Raw genomic sequence first — 24,846 nt, forward strand, 5'->3', positions numbered from 1 at the left:
GGGGGAGGTGGCCAGAGGCAGACAAACCGCGGCCGCCACAGGGCAGCTGAGCAGAAGCTGTCACTGAAACAAGCCTGGTGCCGGAGGGCAGCTCCCACGCACTGCACAACGGGGAGGCCAGTCACATGCTGACCATTTGCTGCGTCGACCAAGACACTGGGGGCCCTGTAAACAGTTCGAAGGCCGCTGCCTTCTCCCTGAGAACCAGGTTCAGGTGACATGAGGGTGTCTTCTGACCCTAAGATGCAGGGCTGAGGTATGAAAGAGGCGTAGTTCTGCCTGCCCTCAGGGACCACAGCTCCCAGGCTCCTTCCTTTATTTCATGTCCCAGAGTTTAGACCCTCCACCCGGAGGAAGCTGTCCCTCACCCCTTCTGGTTCCCAGACGTCCTCCTAGTTCCCGTTCCCCGCCATCAGGCCTGGCCAGGGGTCTGCAGGGGGAGCGTGTCTCCCTCCTTCCCCACCCGTGAGGCAGAAGTCCAACACACACAGTCCCCTTGGAGCAGCGACTGCTCCACCTGCCCACCAGGATGGGCACTAGCTGTGCTTGGACTTCCGCTCCTTCCTGGCCCAGGAGGCCATGAGTCTGAAGAAGAGCCCAGGAGCCAGAGTTCGAAGGTAAACAGCCAGGGAAGGCATCAGGTCGGCCAGCACCACATCCTTCTTCTTCTTCCCCAGAGCAGCCAGGATGTCTTGGGCCACCTGCACAGGACTTCGGCCCTGGGCCGTGGTCTCGTCCATCACTGAAATGAAACAGGAAACTCACTGAGCTTGGGGGCAGCAGCCCCAAGGAGGACCTGAGCCAACTCTGGACGCTGGGTCTCCCAGGGGCTTGGGCAGCAGGTGTAGCACTGTTGCTGCAGTCCAAGGAGGGAGGTGGACAGCTCAGAACCATGGTCCACAGCTGGGGGGTGCCCAGCAGATGCTCCCTTACTCCCTGACCTGGGGCATTTCAGCCAGTTGGGGCAACCAGTGACTAAGGGTGCTGTGCCAGGGCAGTGGGCCATGCAGGGGGCCAGGTGGGTGGGAGGGCTGCAGAGCACGCTCGCTGGAGTGAGAGGAGCGAGGCAGGTGGCAGGGCCCGTGTCTCAGGTGTATGGTTGACAGGAAGGAAGCCTTGGTTTGTTTTGGGGACCAGAGGTCAATGCAGGGGCACAGGATGTTACTTCTTCCCTTGTCACTGGTGAACTGTGCCCACAAAGCAGAAGCAGCGAGCAGAGGGGAGGCCACTGACAGCCACAGTGGTGCTGCCTGGCTTCCTCTCCACCATCAACACAGAACAGCAGGTTTCTGGTGGCTGCTCATTTTTAAATGCCACATCATTTTTTAAAATAATTCTTGGGACTTCCCTGGTGGTGCAGTGGTTACGACTCTGTGCTTCCAATGCTGGAGGCATGGTTGCAATCCCTGGTCAGGGAACTAGATGCCACATGTCATGGGGCGTGGCCATTCTTCTAGGAATAAATGCATACGAACTTATCCAGCCCCGTGCCTCTGTACGGCTTCTGCCGCCTTGCTGAGTGAGGGGGCTGCTGCCCTGGGCATGGGTGGTCTTGGTTCAGGCTTGGCCAGGAGGCCCCTGGTGAACACCCAGCATACTCCCAGGAGGCAGCCCCGAGCAAGCGCAGGAAGGCAGCTCATGTCAGTCCACCAGCTGGGGAGCCAAAAGCCAGCTGGTCCTGGTTGGCCCCACCTGCACGCTGGGGCCTTGCTGATGGGGCCACTAATGGTGACTGCGGGTCAGCTTTGCTGTCTTTGGCCTCTGCCTACCCCTGAAGTCTTGTCCCCCGACACTGCAGGGGAACCTCTTGGGAAGAGACCTGGTCACTTTAGCACTAACAATGGGCTAGCTGGAGTCCTATTAGTGTCTCAGCAGGGGGCTCCCCCCAGCCCTGGGCCCTGACTGGGGGCCTTTTCCCACAACTTCTTCCAGCCTGCAGGGTTCAGGGTAGAGATGGTTGGTGCTGAGGTTGGTCATCAGTATATATGACCAACCTCAAAACGTGAGGTGGTTTAAACTGATACTCTGCATGAAAACTGCAAAATCATCAGGGAGCTTTCACAGAGGAAAGCAGCCGGGGCCTCACCTCCATACTTGGACCCGTCGGCTGTGACTGCGTTAAGGGAGAGATTGGTGTGGATGTAGCCAGGGCTGATGACCGTCACCTCGATGTCATGCTGCTCCACTTCAGCCCGCAGACAGTCAAAGAAGGCCTGGGTTGCATGTTTGGAGGCCGCATCTGCAAAGGTCGGTGACCAGGGAAGGTGGGATGATGCCGGTCAGGACCCTGAACAGGAGGGCATCAGGTCTCCCACTCCGGTTCAGGGAATACCCTATGCATCTTACGTACATGTACTCACACAGAATACGACACAGCACATGGTCAAAGGTTCATGGGCATTCTTGCTCCTGCAAGTTCTAAGTGTGAAATTAATCTAAATTAAAAGTTAAAAAAAAAAACTCTACTGTGTAAAACATTCAGATTATTCAGAAGGAACTAAAGTAAGAAAGCGAGAGTCCTCCTCACAGCTTCCAGCACAGTTCCTCAGAGGGGCCAGGCTGCTGGGGTCTCACGTCAGCCAGGTCCCTGCACAGAGGAGGACATGGCCACAGGTTGCTCCTATGGTCCATGTTACTCATGCTCAGGCTCTCTGTGGAAGGCTGGCTGGGTGGCTGCCGTGTGACTCAGGGTCACAGCCACAGAACGGGCTCAGTGTTGTTTCAGGTTTCATCACTGAAAATGAATGTCCAGGGATGCTCCCTGCCTGCATAGCAGCATGTGTGCAAACCCACGCCAGGCCTCCTCACGTCTGTCTGTCAACTCCCACGGGGCAGCCTCTTGTGCAGAAGAGTCCCCAGAGCTCTGCGTGCTCACCTCCTGGATCCTCCCACCTGGCCTCACAACAGCCCCAAGGGGACGAAGCCCCTCCCACTTCACGACTGGGGAGACCGCTGCCTGTGGGTTGGCCAGTGTGGCCAGGAGGCACCACCTTGTCCAGCCTGGAGGTTATGAAGCTTCCAGACCAAGTGTGACCTATGCAGTCACAGCCAAGAGGAGGGTAAAACTCAGAAAGACCAAATCCAGTGACGTCTAGAAACCACTCAGTACAAAGAGCACCATGCACCCCCCACCCTGAATCCCTGGTGTGGCCCCTGCTGTCAGCTGTGACGCCCACACATTTCCTGAGGAAGCCGTCCTCTGCTGGTGACCGGAACCACCCACCACCCCAGGACAAGTGTGGACATGGCATCCCCGGGTGTCACAGGTCGTCCTGAGTGTGGCCATGGGGGTGAGGGAGCTGGTGTGGGCTAGCGAGCCCCACAGCTGGCCCTGGACACAGGCTCGCACCAGGAGCGCTGGGCTGCATCCAGTTCTGAAGGGCTCCCTGTCCAGCTGGGTGTGGCATGTGGCCGTCCTCTCCAGGCTTTGCCCCTCCCCTCCACACGCCCTCTCCCCTCCATGCCCCCTCTCCTCCACATACCCCCTCCTCTCAGCCGCCTCAGGCATCTGGGGGTGGGGGGCACAGTTACAGTTTCAACAGAGTGTTTCCTTGCAGACAGGAGACCAAATAACGCAGTTACCAGGACAGTTTGTGACATTACCTCTTAACATCTTGAAACAAAAGTAGAATCTGCCTGCTGGTGCCCTGTGATGGTGCAGTCCCACCATCCTGGCACAGCTGTGCACACTGGGAGGTGAGTCTAAACAGGTTGAGCTGGCAGCATTTCCCCTTTCTGGAACTAATCTTATTGAAACCCTTTCACAGCGAGTGAGTGCCCAGAGATAAAAACACTGAAGGACGCTGCACGCAGCACATCCCTGCTGCTGGCCACTGAAGAAGGCAGTTAGTTCCCTCAGGCACCAAGACAACCCCTGAGTTATGTGACACCCATCCATTCAGCAAGTAGGGAGCTGCGTGGAAAGATACTGTAAAGCAGGATAATGGAAGCACAGAACTACATATAAGGGCCCCAGCGCTGTCCGTCGGAGAAGGCAATGGCACCCCACTCCAGTACTCTTGCCTGGAAAATCCCATGGACGGAGGAGCCTGGTAGGCTACAGTCCATGGGGTCGCTAAGAGTCTGACACGATTGCGTGTCTTCACTTTCACTTTTCCCTTTCATGCACTGGAGAAGGAAATGGCAACCCACTCCAGTATTCTTGCCTGGAGAATCCCAGGGACGGTGGAGCCTGGTGGGCTGCCGTCTATGGGGTCGCACAGTCGGACACAACTGAAGCGACTTGGCAGTTGGCAGCAGCGCTGCCCACCTCATCACATGCAGGAGAACTCTGGAGGCGTGTGCAGTAAACGGACGGAGGGGCAGCACCTGTGGGCTGATGGTGGTGGTGGCACTGGGAGGGGGCCTGGCATGCGGTCACACGTGGCGTGAGGAGCAGAGCTGGGACTGAGCCCAGGCTTCTGCTCAGGGGTACACGCCTCTCAGGTCCCCACACGCTCTGTGCTGAGCATCCCTCTCATGTCTGAATTCTGGATAGGGAGCCTGCTGTCTTCACAACAGGAGTAAACGACAGATGTGCGGGCAGGAGGAGTCTGGGCAGGAATGCCTGGCGGGAGGAGGAAGCACTCACATGCAGATCGGAAAGGCAGGCTGATCTTGCCCTGGATGCTGCTGATTGCAACCACGTGGCCCTGGCGCCTTCTGATCATTGCAGGCAGGAGCGCTGTGGGGAGAGGGGAGAGGACACCGTCGCTCACATGGAGAGCCCAGGGAGGGCCATGTCTGAGAGTGCTCGGCCCCCTGCACCCTGCTGTGAGAACCGTGGCAGGACCTCAGAATGCCTCTGCCGTGCCCCACCTGCACCTGGTAGGTCGCCAAACATGGTGGAAGAACATGGAGGCAACAGCGCAGGCCCAGGCCCAGAAAAGCCAACCCCGAGTCGCAAGGACAGCACTGACCCCACGGTGGAGTGGATAAGACAGCAGGTCCAGGAAGAAGGAACCACAGGAAACAAAAACAATGCTAACCTGCCCGGGCACTTCTCCCTTCTGACCCAAGACCTTACCCTTTGTCAGAGCTACTGGACCAAAATAGTTTGTCTCCATCACTCTCTTGTCCACGTCTGGGCTGGTGTCCACAATGGCGCCTCGGTAGCTGATCCCGGCGTTATTGATGAGCACATCCACGTGGCCAAAGCACTGCAGGATCTCGGAGGCAGCCCCTGCTATGGCCCCAGGGTCTGCGAGGTCGAAGGTCACCGTGTAAGGCTTGTGTGTCTGCACCTGGTCAAGTGCAATAGAAGACAAACGTACCTTCAGAGTGACGGTCTGGCCTGGCTTCTCATTGTGGGGGCGGCCTAGCGTGAAGGGCAGGCTGCAGCACTTCCCTGAAGAACGTGGCCTGGGGGAGCCTGCCTGTCATGCTCACACCTGACCTGGGCAGTGCTGTGGGCAGGGGTCACAGACAAGTTGAGCAGGGCCCCCTCCACTCGGGGCCAGCAGGACGCTGTACACTGTCCCACGTTACAGAGCTGCTATGCCGCTCAGGCCAAGTCAGTTTATTCTTTGTTCACAAAACATTTTTATACACTCCTATGTGCCCAATGCTGGAGACACAGCAAAAGCAAGGCAGACACGTTTCTGTCCTAAAGCATATGGTCTCATGGGGAAGACTGACACAGTATAGCTGTAAAGAACGTCGCGAGAAGAAAACGACTAGTGGACATTCTGACTCAGAGGATGCCCTGAACCTAAGCAGATGAGGGAGGGGTGTGGAGTCGGAGAGGACATGCAGGAGTTGCCCTCTGCCTGGACAGCTCAATGGCAGCAACTCAGCTCTGAGGTCAAACTCTTTGAACGCTTGCAGCTTCCAGGGGGCCTGCTTAGCCAACAAAGTATAGAAAATGTTGCCTGATTTCAACCATTAGCTCTGTGGTGGGAAGCTGTGAGAAAGGCAACCCACATTTCTTGTGCAGCTTCCAGGAGCCAAGGTAGACCCTGTCTCCCAAACACTGGGGCTGTGTTCCAATGGTGGATGCTGTTCTAATGGCCAGCCTGCGTCGTCTTGTCCAGGCTGCAGGATACAAGATCGATACAAAACACCCAGCTGTGTTTCTGCATACCAACAATGAATAATCTGAACAGGAAATTAGGTGAGCAAGATCATTTATCATAGCAGCTAAGAGAATTAAATCCTTAGGAGTAAATCTAACTAAAGAGGTGAAAGATTTGTACATGGAAGGCAGGAAGACACATGATAAAAAATGAAAGAAAATTTAAACACATGGAAAGACATCCCATGTTCATGGACTGGAAGACTTAACATTGTTAAGGTGACAATACTATCCAAAGTGATCTAGACTTAACACAATTCCTATCAAAATCTCAATGCCATTTTTTTCAGAAAAAAAAAAAAATCCTAAAATCCATATAGAAGTGCAATGGCTATTCAGGAATAGCAGAACAATTTTGGAGACAAGAGCAAAGTTGGAAGATTCACACTTTCAGTCTTTGAAACTTACTACTGAACTACATGGATTAAAACAGTATGGTACTGACATAAGGACAGGCATATAGATCAGTGGAACAGAATAAAGTGCCCAGAAATAAACCCTCAAATTTAGATTTTTGACAAGGTTGCCAAGGCCATTCATGAGAGAAAGGAACTCTGGGCAAACTAGATATCCACATGCAAAAGAATGAAGCTGGAATCTTACCTATCACCATGTACAAACATGGCCTCAAGGGCTTCTCTGGTGGTCCAAGGGTTAAGAACCCGCCTGCCAATGCAGGAGACAGGAGACTCAGTTTTGATCCCTAAGTCAGGAAGATCCCTTGAAGGAAATAGCAAACCTCTCCAGTATTCTTGCCTGGAAAATTCCATGGATAGAGGAGCCTGGCGGGCTACAGTCCATGGCATCACAAAGAGTCAGACAGGACTGAGCACACACACTCAATATCTAGAATATACACAGAACTCCTCAACAACAAACAACTTGATTACAAACCAGGAGAAGGACTTGAATTGACATTTCTCCAATTAAGATATATAAATAAGCACATGAAAAGATGCTCAGCACCTAGGGAAATGCAAGTCAAAACCACAATGAGATTCCACTTATATCTCCTAGGACAGCATAATTAAGAAACAGAAAACAAGAGCTGGCACGGATGTGAAGTCAGAACCCTGTGCAGTGCTGGTGGGACTGTAACTTGGTGCAGCTGCAGTGGAAAACAGTTTGCAGTTCCTCAAAAGGTTAAACTAAATCTACCACAAACCCTGCCATTCCACTCCCAGGGATGTCCAAAACAGCTGAAAGCAGGGACTGGAGCGTATACATGTCCACCTGTGTCCACATCAGCATCATTCACAATAGCCCACAGGTGGAGATGCCTTGCAGTACGTCAAGAAAATGGACAGACCAAGTGTGGAACATCCGTATACACAACGGAATACCAGTCCATCAGAAAGAGGAAAGAAGTTCGGACACATGCTGTAACGTAGATGAACCCTGAAGACATTATGCTTAAAGAAATAGCTAGTCATAGAAAGACAAATATTTTCACTTCTATGAGGTATCTAGAACAGGCAAATTCACAGAAAGTAAGACATTTCCAGGGACTGGAAAGCAGAGGAAAATGTGGATTGTTTAAGTGGCAACACAATTTTTGTTGGGGACAGACAGGTGATCATTACAAACATGGTGAATGCACTTACTATCACTGAACTGTAAGCTTGTAAGAGGTTAAAATGATAACTATGTGTATACCCTGACAAATAAAATGTTAAAAGTCATTGCCAACCTCCCACCACCAAAAAGAGATGAATAGGTACTGGGGGGAGGACGGGCAGAACTCGCAGAGAGACCTCTCTAAGCACACATTGGTACAGAGTGGTGGGTCTGAGCCCAGTCTGCTGTGAAGATCTGCAGAGGATGGGCTGCACCTCTTCCCCAGGCAATTCCCCCAGGCTCACTCACCTCCGGAGCCCGGGAAGCAGCAAGTTCTTGGCTGAGCTCCTCCAGGGCCTCGGCGTTCCGGCCACAGAGCACCAGCCTCGCGCCGGCAGCGTGAAAAACTCTGGCACATTCTAGGGGACAGGAAAGCAGCCTGTTGTCTGAGGAGACCCAGGCCTTCGGCCCCGTCAGCTCAGCTCCCAGCTCCCCAGCCTCTAACTGCGGGCCGTTTCTTCCCCAAGCATCGGTACTAGCCCCGCCGTGGAGGGCCGTGGGGCCGGGAGTCAGGGCCCTTGCAGCTGTGTTCAGGGCTGTGACACATCCACGGGCAGGAGGGAGGCTAGAGCCAGGGGACAGACTGTTGGGTACCAGGCTCAGGATTTTCCAACACAGTCTTCAGCTCTGATCCCCGCTGTGAGCAGGATCCCTGCTGTCACAGTGAAGAAGCTCCATGAGGCAAGGGACATACCCAACAATCAGCAGCACCAGAACCGCACCCCTCCCGAGGCCTATGGTTTGTTGTCACCTCAATATAACAGGCACACATCTGCCAGGGGTGCTTCTGTGGATGCACAGGACTCTGGTGAGAGGGGGTGGGGAGACCTCCCCAGACCTGAAGCCTGTAGGGCTGTTCCTCCCGAGATTGCCCAGGCCCAAGGGCTCGTAGACACACATGCTCTCTGCACACTACGTTGTTCAGTTGTGTCCAACTCTCTGCGACCCCACGAACCGTAGCCTGCCAGGCTCCTCTGTCCATGGGATTCTCCAGGCAAGAGTACCACAGTGGGTTGCCATTTCCTCTCCACACAGTGAGGACAAAAAGTGGGAAGGCTGACAGCCTTGCAAGGAGGTTAAAGAACAGCAGGGGGACAATAAGGGGGACATCATTTTAAAATGATGAGGGGCAGGGGGATGAGAGACCAGACTCCTCTGAGTCACTAGAGCATCCAGGTGACAACTAAGACCATGGCAGGGCAGAGTCCAAAACTACCTGGCCACCTGTCTTCGTCAGCATTCTTTGGTGGCAAAGCAAAAAGTGGGCTTGTCAGGAGGGTTCCAGGCAGCTCAGGAATTCAGAGAAGGAGCTGAACAGTCCAGACGGGGACAGGAGTGGGCTGCCCAGGGTCCCAGGCAGCAGGAGCCCAGCTCTCGGAACGCTGGTGGGTCCCTTCCCCACTTCATCCCCCAGCCTCTCAGAGCGGGTGGGGCTGTAGGCAACTCTTGGTTCCCACGAACACCACTCCCCAGCCAGACAAGGGGGCCTCTGACCTGTTCCCTCCAAGCTCTGGTGTCAGAATTTGAGGGAAGGGCCAGATTGGCCATGGTGGAGGCAGAATCACCAGGACTGGGCCAGCCAGGGTCACCTGGGAACCCCAAGACCACAATGAGAAGGGCGGCAGGAGCAAGGAGTGATACTCTAAACACGGCTGAGTGGTGACTGCCGCCAAGCTCAAAGCCCCGAGGTCAAGAGAACGGACGTGAATGAGGCTTCCTGTGGCGGACTCAGTCTCCCTGAGAAGCCTCCTCATCCCCACTTCCCTCTTGCGAGGACTGAGCGCATCCCGGCAGCCTCAGGCAGACAGAAAGTGCCAGCCAGGGCTAAGTGTGTTTCTAAGCCACCTTTTTAGACTGCTCAAGGGACATCCCTAGTGGTCCAATGATTAGGACTCCCCACTTCCACTGCAGGGGGTGACCGTTCAATCCCTGGTTGGGGAATTAAGATCCCACATGCCATGCTGCAAGGCCAAAAAAATAAATTTAAAACTGGATGTTGGCAAAAATGGAAATGTGGGGTTTAAAGGGCCACAGCCTGTCCTCACTGGAGGCTTGGTCTTGCTCAGGTGCCCACGAGCAGGTCTGTGCAGCCCCCACGGCCCCAGCTGACCATGCAGCCACCCTAGGTATCAGACTGAGTCTCAGGCCCAGCAGTCAAGTGGAGTCTTGGTGCTGTGGGCTCACAGGAGGAGCATGGATCCAGGTATGGAGGAGGCTCTGGGGTCCAGGCAACGTCCTTCCCCAGCCAAAGTGAGGGCGTAATGCCAGTATCCCTCAGGAAAGGAGGGAGGAGGTCCCAGGTGACAACACCCTCTTTCCAGATACAGCTCCTCCTGCAGTCTCACTCACTCCCTTGACCCAGGTGGAGCTTTCTGGAAGGAGGTTCAGGTCATGTGGTCTCATCTTCCCTGAAGCCCATCCTGACCAAGGGCTCAAACCCAGACTGAGTCGAGCCCCTGCTCTGGCCCCGGGTGGGCTGCTTGGGTCACAGCCCAGCTGAGTCTCCTTGGGTGGGGTGGGGTAGGGGTGGGGGGGTGCTCTCACAGAGACCCCAGCGTTCCCGAGGCCAGTTTCCTACCATTCCCAGAGCCCTGCTGGCTTCCTCCTCCCATTTCATCCTGACCTGACCGCCATGGTGGACATGCTGTGAGCTGCCACCAAGACGTAAGGTGGGGGACGTGGGGGTCCACACAGCTCTGGAGACTGTCATCCACTGTGCAGCGAAACAAAGGGAGGAAATTAGAGCTTGTACAGGAGTGATGGGGATGCAAACAACAGACTGGGGAGATGCCATTTCATTTCCTGAAAAAGCTGATACAAAGAGGCAGAAGGGTGGAGGGAGAAGGAGCACATTTATCTTGGCTGCCAACCAGTCCCCAGGCCTCTAGCCCTGCTAGCTTACAACCCCCCAGCTGCTCACAGCCGCGGAGCCAAGACGTGTCCCTTCACCCAGTGTCCTGCTGATCCACAGGGCAAGCTGGGAGACACAGCAGGAGGAACACGGAGGGCCGTCTGAGCACCCGGCATGCCTGCCAGGCCTCCAGGGTGGCCAACGTGGGCACAGCCATGAGGGTGGGCGAGGTCTCCTCCCCACAACCCATGGGCAGTGGCCAAGGGGTGTCTGTACTGAGGCCAGAGGAGAAGAGAAACACGGCCTCCTGGCTCTCTGATGGGACCCAGGAAACAGTGGGGAGAGCACAGACACACAAGGACACACAGGCCCCAGTGCTGCGGGAGGAAATGGGGTGAAGAGAGGACAGCCTCTCCCCTACGCATGTGCATGCTGGCCCCGCAGCCCGCCTCTCCCACACAGCCAACCCTCAGACGCTCTTCAAGGACGTTAAAAAAACGCTTCTCTCTGCTGCGAAGCGGCGGCTGCTAAGAATCTATATTTAGAGCTGAGTAAGGCCAGAGGCTCGGCTGTGGCTTGGGGCTGGCAGATCCGATGACAGGCCTCAGGTCACCCCCAAGACCTCACCTGAACACCATGCTGGCGCACGCACGGACCCCTGCTCCTCGAAGCCTGCAGGCACCCTGGCCAGCCGCACTCCAGTCCTCATCTGCTCCCCCATGTTCCCGCAGCCCCCGCACGGCCCTGCTACTCTGGGCCCTTCCTGCCCACCTCGCCACCTCCCCAGGGAGAGGAGATGCGGGCTTCCATTTGGCTTCGGGTTTCTGCCTACAGATCGCAGGAGTCATGCATTCTCTGAGTGTGTGGAGGACTCGGGAGATGAGCCTGAGCCAGTACACACCTGTGTGCCGTGCCTGCCGGCTGCAGAGAACACACGGGGTACACACGGGCAGAAGTCCCTCCTCTCTGCAAGACCCGGGCACCCCGAGGGAGGACCCTGCCTCCCGTCATCTGTCCCAGCATGTGGAGGGAGACACAAAGGTGCTGGATGTACCCCACCTCAGGGTGCCTCTCGGCCTGGTTCCATGCAACTGAGCACCAGCATGGGGAGTATGTAGGGTGGCGTGGCACATGTGCAGATTCTGACACACCTGCACTGGTACACTCTGCTGAGGGCGGCCTGGGACCCAGAAGCTCCATGTGGGTCTAGAACCAGACTAGAACCAAGCTCAACTGGAGACCGGCTGAGGAACAGCTGATGCCTTGTTGATGCTGTCCTGATCTGCCCGGATACACCTAGAGGCCCCGTGAAGAGCAGCGAGGAGAAGGTGACCCCAGAGCCTTAAACTAGGGATGCAGATGAATCCAGTAAAGATCCTCAGAGAGGCAAAAACATTCTTCAACTCAACAGACATGAGTTTGAGCAACTCCAGGAGATGGTGAAGGACAGGGAAGCGTGGCATGCTGCAGTCCATCTTTGGGGACCTCTTCGGGGTCGCAAAGAATCAGACACGATGGAGTGACTGGACAACAACTGGGAAGCTGGGTGCCACCACATGCAGATGCCCGTCTCCACACTGACTGGCCCCAAGGCCACCCCGGACACGCGCATGGCCTTCTCCCTGGCTGCCACCTCCAGCCCTGGTGTTCCCACAGCCTTTTCCTTCTGGACCAGGGGCCGGGAGGCCCTTGCTGCCCAGTCGCCGGCCGACCTCATGTGTCTGCACCCGCGCCACTGGCCCCTCCCCCACAGCGCTGCCCCAAGACCCACCTCGGCCCAGGCCTGACGTGGCGCCGGTGATGACCACCACGGCGTTCCGGACGTAGGCCCTCATGCGCAGCCACTGAAGCAGCTTGAAGAGGCTGAAGAGGCCCACGCAGCCCAGGAGCAGGGGCAGAATGGCCGTGGAGGTGATGAAGTCCATGACTCGCGCCCTTAGCAGACTCTTCCTGGAAGAACAAAGCACATAAATTAGTGACAAGCTGGGGGGATGCCAGGGACTTGGCCACCCTCTGCCCCTGAGTCTGACACAGACCCCAGGTCCCACGTCTGGGCCTCAGTTCTGAGCCCAGCAGGATCTCCCCAGACCCCGCACCCCGTGTGGACCGCTCAGCATGATAGAACCAGTTTCCTCTCTGCAGGGACACAAGTGGGCATCGCAGGCTTAGCTGGGTGGCTGAGGACCCGCTCCTGGAGCGCGTCAGCACCTACCAGAGTCTCCCTCATAAACCTGTTTTGGGGAAATTGATACCACCCAATATTATTTTCAATTCCTGGTATTTGTGAAGTGAGAAAAGTTTTTCTGTAAAAAAAGGAAGCCATACAATCCTTACACTCCTCTCAGAAGAGACGTCCCCTGGATGGTGACCTCAGTGGCCATGGGCCTCAGGACGCCCCAAGGGACTCACAGCATGGTGAGCACCCTCTGCGATGTGGGGGCAGACTCAGGCCTGGAGCAGAGGCCCTGCACACTATGGCCTGTGCCTGCCCAGTGTCACTGGTGAGCCATGTCCCCCGAAAAATCAGGAGGCCATGGCAGTGGGCACACAGCTGTGCATGGTCCACACTTAGGAAATGTCCACTCCTTCCAGGACCTACCCCCCACTCCCCACACCCCCATGCCCAGAGGGGAGACATGGGGCTAAAGGCACGTTGAAGAGGAGCTGAAGGGAGCAGTACCATGCATACCACCCAGAGAAGGTGGCCCCAGGCCCTCCAGGACCACAAGATTAGGGGCTCGGGGAAGAAGGGCTGCAAATCAGAAGGGATTTCAGTCATTCGTCGGACTGAATGACTTCAGTGTCCTTGCCCAATCCCAAGCCCTCAGTTCAGTTCAGTCGCTCAGTCATGTCCAATTCTTTGCAACCCCAAGGACTGCAACATGCCAGGCCTCCCTGTCCTTCACCAACTCCCGGAGCTTACTCAAACTTGTGTCCATTGAGTCGGTGATGCCATCCAACCATCTCATCCTCTGTCATCCCCTTCTCCCCCTGCCTTCAATCTTTCCCAGCATCAGGGTCTTTTCTAATGAGTCAGTTCTTCACATCAGGTGACCAAAGTATTGGAATTTCAGCTTCAGCATCAGTCCTTCCAATGAATATTCAGGACTGATTTCCCTTAGGATTGACTGGTTTGATCTCTGTGCAGTCCAAGGGACTCTCAAGAGTCTTTTCCAACACCACAGTTCAAAAGCATCAATTCTTCAGTGCTCAGCCCCACATATATAAAGATGTGTTTCCCCCCTTCCCATGACAGCACCTACTCTGGTACCTCGAAAGCAGGGACACATGGAACCCTCACAGGCCCACCTGTGTGTGCCTGTGCTGCACTGACCCTGACATCCAGGTTTGCGAGGGCCATCCCAATCTAAGCTACAGGGCTCTGTTCCAATCGGAACTGTCAATGAAGCTAGTTCAGTGTTCAGATTAACTTTTCACCTGCCTTTCCTATACACCTACACTCTTATTTAGCATAAAAAATTAACATTCGTGGGCAAACATCTGCAAAAATGACTCTTTCCTATCAACCTCTACTTAATCTACTTCTGAAACACCCCGGCTACTGTCTGCTAATTGGGCATTTTCCCCTCTCACCCAACACTGTGCCAAGCCCACACATGGATGTCCTGGCAATCCAAGTGGCTTCCAAAGCACCTAGCTCTTTACCTGGGTACTACTGGCACCAATGCCTGCCCTCAACTGAATGTTCAGGCGAGGCTGAGCCCCAGAAGCAAGGCAAGGCTCTAAAGGTCCTTTGTTTGGCACCTAGGAAGTTCTCAGAGAGGTTCAGTGCAGGCAGGAGCGCCTCTGGCACCCGTGGATCTGCGGGTACTGCCTGGAGGCCTTCACAGGGCCCAGCCCTGAAGACCGTGGGTGCACTTCAACCCAGTAAGACAGCTATGTGGGAAAAGCTTTATCCCCATGGCAACCCCAGATCCTCAATACCAGGTAGGTCCCAAGAAGGAGCATGCTGCTTGGCTCAAATGACCCAGGCCCACCCACTGCCCAGGAAGCCCAGGAGGTGGGGACACTGCTTATGGAAGGACAACAAGCTCAGCTTTCCGGAGACCACAGCCGTGTGGAGTCTGCCCATCTCAGACTTCACTGAAGGCTAAAAGTGAAGCACCAAGCACCAACACGCAGCCCTGTTGCCTCCCAAATTGAGAAGTTTCCGAAGCCTTCTGGAGAACACAAACACAGGGCAGTGGCAGCGCAGGGACTCCAAGAGGAGCCCTCGCCCTGCTGGCCGGCTGGCCGGGTGCACAACCTGCTTCGGCCTCTTACCAGCCTGAGTGGGGGCCACTCCCCTGGGGTCTTGGCACCCGAGTTTGTAAAGCGAGGTCTGTAAAACAGGTTTGTTGCGAAGGATGAATTAACACATAGAAGTATGTGTACGGTCCCTGGCCCAGGGTAAGAGCTCAGTAAACACGGCTGGCACCAGCAGCAGCATCATGACCCATCACTAACTGAAAGCCCAGGAGTCAGTTTCACAGCAATCAGATTTCCAAGGTTGTCTGAAGGGGTCTCTGGTTTATGAAATAAAGGAAACTCATCAAATATTGCTATAACTTAATTTTTATGCCTCGTAAACCTCCTGGTTTAATTAAAGTAACAAATAGGAAGAAAGAGACAGAAGCCCATATCCCAGACTTCCCTACTGGTACAGTGGATAGGAATCTGCCTGCCAATACAGGGGACACAGGTTCGATCCCTGGTCCAGGAAGATTCCACATGCCACAGAGCAACTAAGTCCATGTGCCACAACTACTGAGCCTGGCTCTAGAGCCCGGGAGCTGCAACTACTGAGCCCACGTGCCCTAACTAGTAAAACCCAAGCTCCCTAGAGCCTGTGCTCCACAAAAGAGAAGCCACTGCGATGAGAAGCTCACATACCACAATGAGACAGCAGCTCCAGCTCACTGAAACTAGACAAAAGCCTGCACAACAATGAAGACCCAGCACAGCCAAAAATTTAGAAATGAATAAATAATACTGAATATTAACATACAGAAATTGGTTGCATCACTTTACACTAACAATGAAATACCGGAAATGAACAACCAATCCCTTCAAAAATAGCATGCAACAAATAAAATAAAATACTCAGAATAAACCTGACCAAGGAGGTAGAAGACTTATATGCCGAGAACTATAAAACATTAATAAAGGAAACAGAAGGTAATTCAAAGAAATGGAAAGATATCCTGTGTTCTTCAACTGGAAGAATACTGTTAAAATGGCCATGCTACCCAAAGTAATATACAGACTTAATGTGACCCCTATCAATTTACCTATGACATTTTTCACAGAACTAAAATAAATAATCCTAAATTTTATATGGAACCATTAAAGACCCAGAATTGCCAAAGCAATCCTGAAGAAAAAGAACACAGCAGGAGGCATAAACCTCCCAGCCTTCAGATAATACTACAAAGCTACAGTCATCGAAACAGCATGGTATTGGCACAGAAACAGACACACGGATCACAGGAACAGAACAGAGAGCCTAGAAATAAATTCAAAGACCTATGGACACTTTTCCAGTAAGCAGCCTGAGGTGACCCCTAAAAATGGTGCGCTATTCACTTGACCCAGAAAACCCCACAAAATCATGCAAATCAAGAGGTTCAAATCTTCGTGTTCACTTTAAGAACATTCGTGAAAACTGTCCAGGCCATAAAGTGTATGAATATCAGAAAAGCCACCAAGTATCTGAAGGATGTCACTTTAAAGAAGCAATGTGTGCCATTCCGTCATTACAACGGTGGAGTTGGTAGGTGTGCACAGGTCAAACAGTGGGGCTGGATGCAGGGTCGGTGGCCCAAAAAGAGTACTGAATTTTTACTACACATGCTCAAAAATGCAAAGAGTAATGCTGAACTTAAGGGCTTAGATGTAGATTCTCTGGTCATTGAACACATCCAGGTGAACAAAGCCCCCAAGATGCGGCGCAGGACTTAAAGAGTTCATGGTCGGATCAACCCCTACATGAGCTCTCCCTACCACATTAAGATGATCCTTACTGAAAAAGAACAGATTGTTCCTAAACCAGAAGAGGAGGTTACACAGAAGAAAAAGATATCCCAGAAGAAACTGAAGAAACAAAAACATATGGCTTGGGAGTAAATGCCACAGAAAATAAATGCAAATAAAAGTAGAAAAAAAAAAGACCTATGGACAATTAATCTTCAACACAGGAGGCAAGAACATACAATATGGGGGGAAAAGTATGTTCAGCAAGTGGTGCTGGAAAAGCTGAACAGCCACATGTAAATCAATGAAGTTAGAACACACCTCTCACACCATACATAAAAATAAACTCAAAATGACTTACAGACTTAAATATAAGATGTGTCTGACTTTTTATGACTCCATGGACTGTCCATGGAATTCTCCAGGCCAGAATACTGGAGTGGGTAGCCTTTCCTTTCTCCAGGGGATCTTCCCAACCCAGGGACTGAACCCAGGTCTCCCACTTTGCAGGTGTATTCTTTACCAGCTGAGCCACAAGAGAAGCCCAAGAATACTGGAGTGGGTAGCCTATCCCTTCTCCAGCAGATCTTCCTGACCCAGGAATAGAACTGAGGTCTCCTGCATTGCAGGTGGATTCTTTACCAATTGAGCTATCAGGGAAGCCCAAGTATAAGACAAGACATCATAAAACACCTTGAAGAAAACACAGGCAAAGCATTCTCTGACATAAATGGTACCAATGTTTTCTTAGGTTAGTCTCCCAAAGAAATAAAAATAAAAGCAAAAATAAACAAATGGGACCTAATCAAACTTACAAGCTTTTGCACAGCAAAGGAAACCACAAACAAAATGAAAAGACTAAAAGAAAAATGAAAAGACTGGGAGAAAATATTTGCAAATGATGTGACCAACAAGGCTTAATTTCCAAAATACATAAACAGTTCACACAACTAAATAATAAAACAAACAAACAACCCAATCGAAAAATGGGCAGAAGACCTAAATAGACATTTCTCCGAAGAAGACATCCATGGGTAACAGGCCCAAGGAAAGATGTTCATCACCATTAATCATTAGAGAAATGCCAATGAAAACCACAGTGAGGGGCCAACTCTCTCCAGTCAGAAAGGCCACGATTAAAAGTAAATGTTGGAAAGGATCTGGCGAATAGGGAGCCATCTTACACTGTTGGTGGGAATGTAAGTTAGCGCAGCCTGTATGGAAAACAGTATGGAGGTTCCTCCAAAAACTAAAACTAGAGTTGCCATGTGATCCAGCAATTGCACTCCTGGGCATACACCCAGACAAAACTATAATTCGGAAAGATATATGCATTGTTAGGTTCATAGCAGCACTATTTACAATAGCCAAGACCTGGAAATAACCTAAATGTCCATCAACAGATGAATGGATACAGAAGATGTGGTGTGTATATACACACACACACACACATGCAATGGAATATTATTCAGCCACATAAAGAATAAAATAATGCCATTTGCAACAACATGGATGGACTTAGAGATTATCATACTAAGTGAAGTAAGTCAGAAAGAGAAAGACAAATACCATATGATATCACATATGTACAATCTAAAACATGACACAAATGAACACATCTATAAAACAGAAACGACTCAGACATAAAGAACAGACTTGTGGTTGCCAAGGGGGAGAAAGGGTGGAGGAGGGGAGGGTTGGGAGTTTGGAAATAGCAGATGCAAACTACTATACACAGAATGAATTAGCAACAAGGTTCTACTTGTATGGCACAGGAAACTATGTTCAATATTCTGTGATAAAACCATGATGGAAAAGAATATGAAGAAGTATATATATAACTGAAGTATATATACAACACTTTGTTGTACAGCAGAAGTTAACACAACACCAAATCAAAGTTTAAAAAAAAAACACAGAAAATGTGGCTGCCACCACAGTCACCGAGGCTGACACAGCAAGGAGAGAGCAGACAAGGGCTGCAGTGTCCTGTCCACTCCTTTATCACAGCCAGGGAGGAGCAGGATGAAGATAGACCCACCCAGCAAAGCACACCACTGACACAAACGCAGCTCCATGCACCTGTTCAAAGCCCAAGTCAGCACCTCTAACATAAAGAGAAGAGAAACCACACACCGTCTTGGACACATCTGGTGTTCCTTGAGCACCTGACACAACATCGCACACCAGCCTGGGTCTTCTGGCCCTGGGGACCACTCTGCCCGAGGCAAATACGGCACCAGGTTAAGGGGGTCCATTCTCAGCCCACTTTCTGTAAGGAGAGTGCACCTGCATTCAGTCTGGCAAGTTCTCAAAATCAGAATGTAAAGTAAACTAGAAACCAGCACCAACTCTGCCCAGTAGCTCAGGACGAGGGTGGGAAAAGGGACACCCCAGAGCAAGCCACTTATTTTAGAGTCAGGTTCAATTTCAGCATCACTTCCCTGAACAGGTGAAGCTGCAAACATAGACAATCTCACCTCTTTCTGGGAGTTTCTCAAATTCTTAAAGATCTCCCAACTTTCATTCTGCTCTGCAGTGCACACGGCCACACAAATGGGCCCCTGGGTCTCCTAAACTCTCAGAGGCAGCTGTGCCAACTCCTTTCTGTTTCACTCCCACCAGTGTGGATGGCCAAGAGAGCGAGACACAGAAGTAACTCAGCCCGGCTGCCTTGGTGTGATGTCTGGGCCTTCTCTGAGCAAAAGAGCGGAAAAGAACTGAGTCTCAGCTGGCCATATTTCCTGATCAAGAAAGAAATCTCCTAAATGAAGCAAAGGGTGTATACTGGGGGTGGGGTGGGGGGTGGGGTAACATGGCACATAACATGTTTATATATTTTGCATCTTATATCAAAATGCTTAACTGCTCGTTGTAGATATAAATGGAATACAAGACTGGAGGTTTAAAAAAAAAGGGGGGGAGTGGGGAAAAAAATCTTGCTCACGATTCCCAGCATTTGGAGATGAGCTTATAGCACGATGTGCAGTCAGACAGGATGGGAAGCACGTGGAGAGAGGGGAGGCGGGGCACGCACCAGCCAGGTGTCCCCTGGACTGGAAGCAATGGAAGCGTGACCACACACTGAGAGCCACGCCCACTCTCTCCAGGACAAGTCACGAGCCCAGGATCGGCTGGTGTTTTCAGGCCCAAGTCAAGTGCATGAAGGTGGAAAAGCCCTTTCACAGGCGGCAGGAAGGTTGTGGGTGTGCACTGCTCTCCTGCTCTCTACTGAGGTTCTTTAGACAGGCTTTCAGAACCTCAGTCTGGAACTCCGAGGAATCAACTTGAAGTAGGCTTGTCACCTCTTATGCCATCTGTTCCATTTTCCATCCTTTTTAGTCAGAATCCTACCCTGCATTTCACAGATGGAATCTGCTCCTAAGATCCCTTTCTTCTCTCAAACCATGACAAAAATAAAATAAACTGAAACTTCAATAAAAACAGGTTGTTAGAATCCACTCTAAAGCCACACACAGAAATTAAACCATTAACAGCCACATCTGAAAATCAAAGGCAGGGATCTGAGAACCCTCCAAAGTCAAAGATAATGATGAGTTCAGGTCTGTAAGGGTCAGTCATGAAATAATTTGCCATGTTAAGTACAAGAAAATGGGGCAAAAGGGTAGAGAAGGGTTCCAACCGGGCGGCAGGACACTGAGGCCACACGGCAAGGAGGGGCCTGGCAGCAACAAGAGTCAGGCTCCCGTTCCCACAGCCCACATTTAATTCCACACAGCTGTTCTGCTAAAGGTGACCTAAGCTACAGGTCATGCTTGTGACCCAAATCTGAAAATACATATCTAATTTCAGAAAGTAAGAACGACTGAAGCCATTCTTTTGTGCTCCTAAGCGTACAAGAAGCAGCAGCTAAGGCCATCTTCGACAGGAAAGACAAGACAGCACCTACCTCAGGCAGCAGGCGCTTCACCAGTGGCAGGTCCTGACACCGAATCTAATCTGGTCTTTTGACCTGAAGCAGAGTGACTCAGACCAGAGGCCAGAGGATACCTTCAGGTCAGCAGGCCCTCCCTGGAATGCTGGAACGAGCCACGGATGAGTGGCCTGTGGGGTGTATTTTGAGATGCCAGCCTTAGGGCCCCCAGTTCAAAGGAGTGCAGGCTAGCATTAGTGAAGACAGAACCAAGAGGAGGGCCTGAGAGTATTTCAGACCAGCTCCGGAGCGTCCCGTCCTAGAAAAGCAACCACGCTGAAGCGGGCACTGCTCTCCAGTAAGACGCTGAGCACCGACTGCACACAGCCGGTCAGGGAAGGTGGGAAGAGGGGCGCCAAACACAGCTCCAGACCCTGCAGGGTGGACTGCCGACACAAGGACAGGATGCTGGAGGCTAACCGTTTATTGTGGGCCAAAGTCTTCCTTCGGTTTTTAAAAACAACACTTAACGATAGCTGCCTAGACACCACGTCACTAAAAACAACTTTGGTTTCTAATGTGCTTTATAAAATGAATTTAGTATAACTAGAAGATACCCGCGTGACCTTGCCCTCTTCCTAGAACACACACCAGACCCGCACCATTGCCCCAACAGAAACCACACGGTGCTCACTGCAGGGGTAAAGCAGAAAAAGTACCAAGCTGGCACTGGGGAAGGGAGTTCAAGTTCACCTGTTGTGTCCTTGACACGTGAGCAGATTTACTCTCTGCAACTAAGCTGTGCTAACTTACAAAATGGGGCTGACTATTCCAATGAGAAACCACATGGGAAGCACTCTGTAAATGCTAACATCCTGCTGACTCATAAAGTGACTGAAAAAAAGCACTTCCAGAGAGGATCTCAGACAGGAACTGCACACAGGCAGCCATCTTGAAGGGCGTTCAGCAAAAAGACCAGGCTCTCTACTTTCCATCCACATGTCACGTGCAGAGCCTCTCAGCTCAGCTCTGGGATGGCTCTGGCCCACCTATTCATCTATGGCACATCGGCTTCCATTTGCACCAGGAGCTGGGCGGGCCAGGGCTGTAGGGCGATGGACCGGTGAGACACAGGTTCTGACCTCATGGAGTTCACAGCCCAGACAGACAGACGATAAAAAAAGAAACAAAAATTAAATGACTGGACTTGTGATAAGGTGGCCTGTCTAGAGGCCAAGTCTCACCTGAAGCTTTGATGCAAAGTCAAAATCACCCAAACAGGCATGCTGGCCACACGGCACACAGCCCATCCCAGGGCAGCTGCCAGCTGCAACTCCCGAGTTTTAGGAGAGAACACTTTCTAACTCATTCCATGAGATAAGCAAGAAAAAACAGTAAGAAAACTACAGACCAATACTCCTTTTGAACAGTGACACAAAAATCCTCAACCAAAAAAACCTAACAAACCGAATTTAGCAGTATAGTAAAAGGATTATACATCCCAACCATGTGGGGTTTGTTCCTAGGATGCAAGATTGGTTCAACACATGAAGGTAAGCAATGTAATACACCACATCAACTGAAGGAAATAAAAAACAAATGATCGTCTCAACTGAAGCAGAAAAAGCATCTGATTAAGAAATAAGCATCTGATAAAATTTGACACCCTTTCATGATGCAAGCACTCAACAAATAGGAATAGAAGGAAACTACTCAACACAATTAAGAGTCATATACTAATAAACCTCCATCAAACATCAGACTCAATGATAAAGAATGAAAGCTTCTCTTCTAAGATCAGGAACAAAGCAAGGATGCTGACTTTTACCATCTCTATTCAACATAGTACTGAAAATTCTAGCCAGAGCAATTGGACAAGAGAAAGAAATAAAAGGCATCTAAATTGGAAAGGATGAAATAAAATTGTTTGTTTGCAGATGGTATGATCTTGTTTGTGGAAAACCCTAAGGACTACAACATACACACACACACACACACACACACACACACACAAACATGTGTTTTAAAATGTGTTAGAATAGAGGACTTCTGTGGTGGTCCAGTGGCTAAGACTCCACACTCCCAATGCAGGGGGCCCGGATTCGACCCCTGTTCAGGGAGCTAGATCCTACATCAGTTCACTCGCTCAGTGTGTCTGACTCTGTGACCATATGGACTGCAGCACACCAGGCTTCCCTGTCCCTCACCAATTCCCGGAGCTTGCTCAAACTGATGTCCATCGAGTCGGTGATGCCATCCAGCCATCTTATCCTCTATCGTCCCCTTCTCCTCCTGCCTTCAATCTTTCCCAACACCAGGGTCTTTTCCAATGAGTCAGTTCTTCACATCAGGTGGCCAAAGTATTGTCCATGTGTAGAGTCATCTCTTGTGTTGTTGGAAGAGGGTGTTTGCTATGACCAGTGCATCCTCTTGGCAAAACTCTGTTAGCCTTTGCCCTGCTTCATTTTGTACTCCAAGGCCAAACTTACCTGTGACTCCATGTATCTCTTGACTTCCTGCTTTTGCATTCCAGTCCCCTACGATGAAAAAGATATCTTTTTTTGGTGTGAGTTCTAGAAGGTCTTGTAGGTCATCATAGAATCATTCAACTTCAGCTTCTTCACCATTAGTGGTTGGGGCATAGACTTGGATTACTGTGATATTGAATGGTTTGTCTTGGAAATGAACAGAGATTCTGTCATTTTTGAGACTGCACCAACGTACTGCATTTCGTACTCTCCTGTTGACTATGAGGGCTACTCCATTTCTTCTAAGGGATTCTTGCCCACAGTAGTAGATATAATGGTCATCTGAATTAAATTCACCCATTCCTGTCCATTTTAGTTCACTGATTCCTAAAATGTTGATGTTTACTCTTAGCATCTCCTGTTTGACCACTTCCAATTTACCTTGATTCATGGACCTAACATTCCAGGTTCCTATGCAATATTGTTCTTTACAGCATCGGACTTTACTTTCACCACCAGACACATCCACAACTGGGCTTTGTTTTCACCTTGGCTCAGCCTTTTCATTTCTTCTGGAACTATTTCTTCACTCTTCCAGTAGCATATTGGGCACCTACTGACCTGGGGAGGTCATCTTTCAGTGTCATATCTTTTTGCCCTTTCATATTGTCCATGGGGTTCTCAAGGCAAGAATACTGAAGTGGTTTGCCATTCCCTTCTCCAGTGGACCACATTTTGTCAGAACTCTCCACCATGACCCGTCTGTCTTGGGTGGCCCTACAGGGCATGGCTCATAGTTTCATTGAGTTAGACAAGGCTGTGATCCATGTGATGAGTCTGGTTAGTTTTCTGTGATTGTGGTTTTCATTCTGTCTGTCCTCTGATGGATAAGGATAAGAGGCTTGTGGAAGCTTCCTGATGGGAGGGAGTGGCTGTAGGGGAATCTGGGTCTTGTGATGGGCGGGGCCGAGCTCAATAAATCTTTTTTTTTTTATATTCATAATATTTTTATTTAAATGACAAATCTAAATTTTTTCATCATGTAATGAGTATTTTAAAATAAGAGCTTCTCCCCCATCCCGTACAAAATTTTCAAAACCTGATGTGTATTTTATACTTATAGCACTTCTCAGTTGGGGCTATCAACATTTCAAGTACTCAGTAACCATGTGTGACCATTGCTACCCGATTGGACAATGCAGACAGACATTAAAACAAGTTAAACTGCAATCAGTGTCTTAAAACGTTAAACGAATTAAAAGTTAAGATTAACTTTCTTTCTGCCGTTTTGTTGCTAAGTGCTCACTCGTGTCGGACTCTAGGACCCCATGGATTGCAGCCCAACAGGCTCCTCTGTCCATGGCATTTTTCCAGGCAAGAATACTGGAGTGGATTGCCATTTCTTCCTCCAGGTTCTGTTCTTTTAAATTAAAAAATAAAAAGCTTGAAGTCTCCAGATGCTAGAATTTAGGATTTTCCTGATTTTAGGCAGTAATGCAGACCATACCTATATATTACCTAATGTGTTCCATTTAGAACTCTGGAGCAACCCCGTGTGATCAAATGCATGAATATTTATGCTGAGAAATAAATGCACTAAACTGAATAAACGAAGACTGTAAATAGCCTAACATCATTTTAGGTCATGTTTTGATGCCAAATGAGTTTTGGTGTTAATTTTTTTAAACTCATATTTTAGAACTTTTCGGTATTCAGAATTGTAGGCGAAGAGATATATGCTACACAAGTTCAGGTCCCAGCTTTGCTACTTACTGTGACCTGTTTGAGCACTATTAAAAAAAAGACTTAATTATTTTATAAGGTTCATATGAAGTTCAAATAAGATATAAAGTTTACTGAGATAATATATAAATACTTGTGTGTGTGCTTAGTCAATCAGTCGTGTCTGACTCTTGCGACCCCATGGACTATGGGCTGCTAGGCTCCTCTGTCCATGGGATTTCCCATCAATAAATCTTTAATCCAATTT

General features: G+C 50.6%; 1 protein-coding gene across 10 annotated transcripts in view; it reads right to left on the reverse strand.

The window, feature by feature from the left end:
* Nucleotides 1–276: 276 nt before the first annotated feature.
* The window catches only part of DHRS7B (dehydrogenase/reductase 7B), a 40,264-nt gene continuing 15,694 nt past the window's right edge, over nt 277–24,846 (reverse strand). For 3 of the 10 annotated variants that reach the window (XM_081583400.1, XM_081583402.1, XM_081583403.1), the window contains exons 2-7: nt 12,313–12,491; nt 7,940–8,049; nt 5,027–5,243; nt 4,592–4,684; nt 2,087–2,239; nt 277–742 (exon numbers count right to left, since the gene is read on the reverse strand). In XM_081583400.1, the coding sequence (XP_081439526.1) occupies nt 537–742; nt 2,087–2,239; nt 4,592–4,684; nt 5,027–5,243; nt 7,940–8,049; nt 12,313–12,491 (958 nt within the window). In that variant the 3' untranslated portion in view covers nt 277–536. Of the gene's footprint in view, nt 743–2,086; nt 2,240–4,591; nt 4,685–5,026; nt 5,244–7,939; nt 8,050–12,312; nt 12,494–18,650; nt 18,787–20,424; nt 20,477–24,846 lie in introns of those variants that run through there. The other 7 variants (XM_081583399.1, XM_081583404.1, XM_081583401.1 and 4 more) reach the window with 7 other exon arrangements.

Source organism: Giraffa tippelskirchi, chromosome 3 (genome assembly GCF_054371585.1).
Source record: "Giraffa tippelskirchi isolate mGirTip1 chromosome 3, T2T-mGirTip1v1.2.pri, whole genome shotgun sequence".
Taxonomy (NCBI): Eukaryota; Metazoa; Chordata; class Mammalia; order Artiodactyla; family Giraffidae; genus Giraffa; species Giraffa tippelskirchi.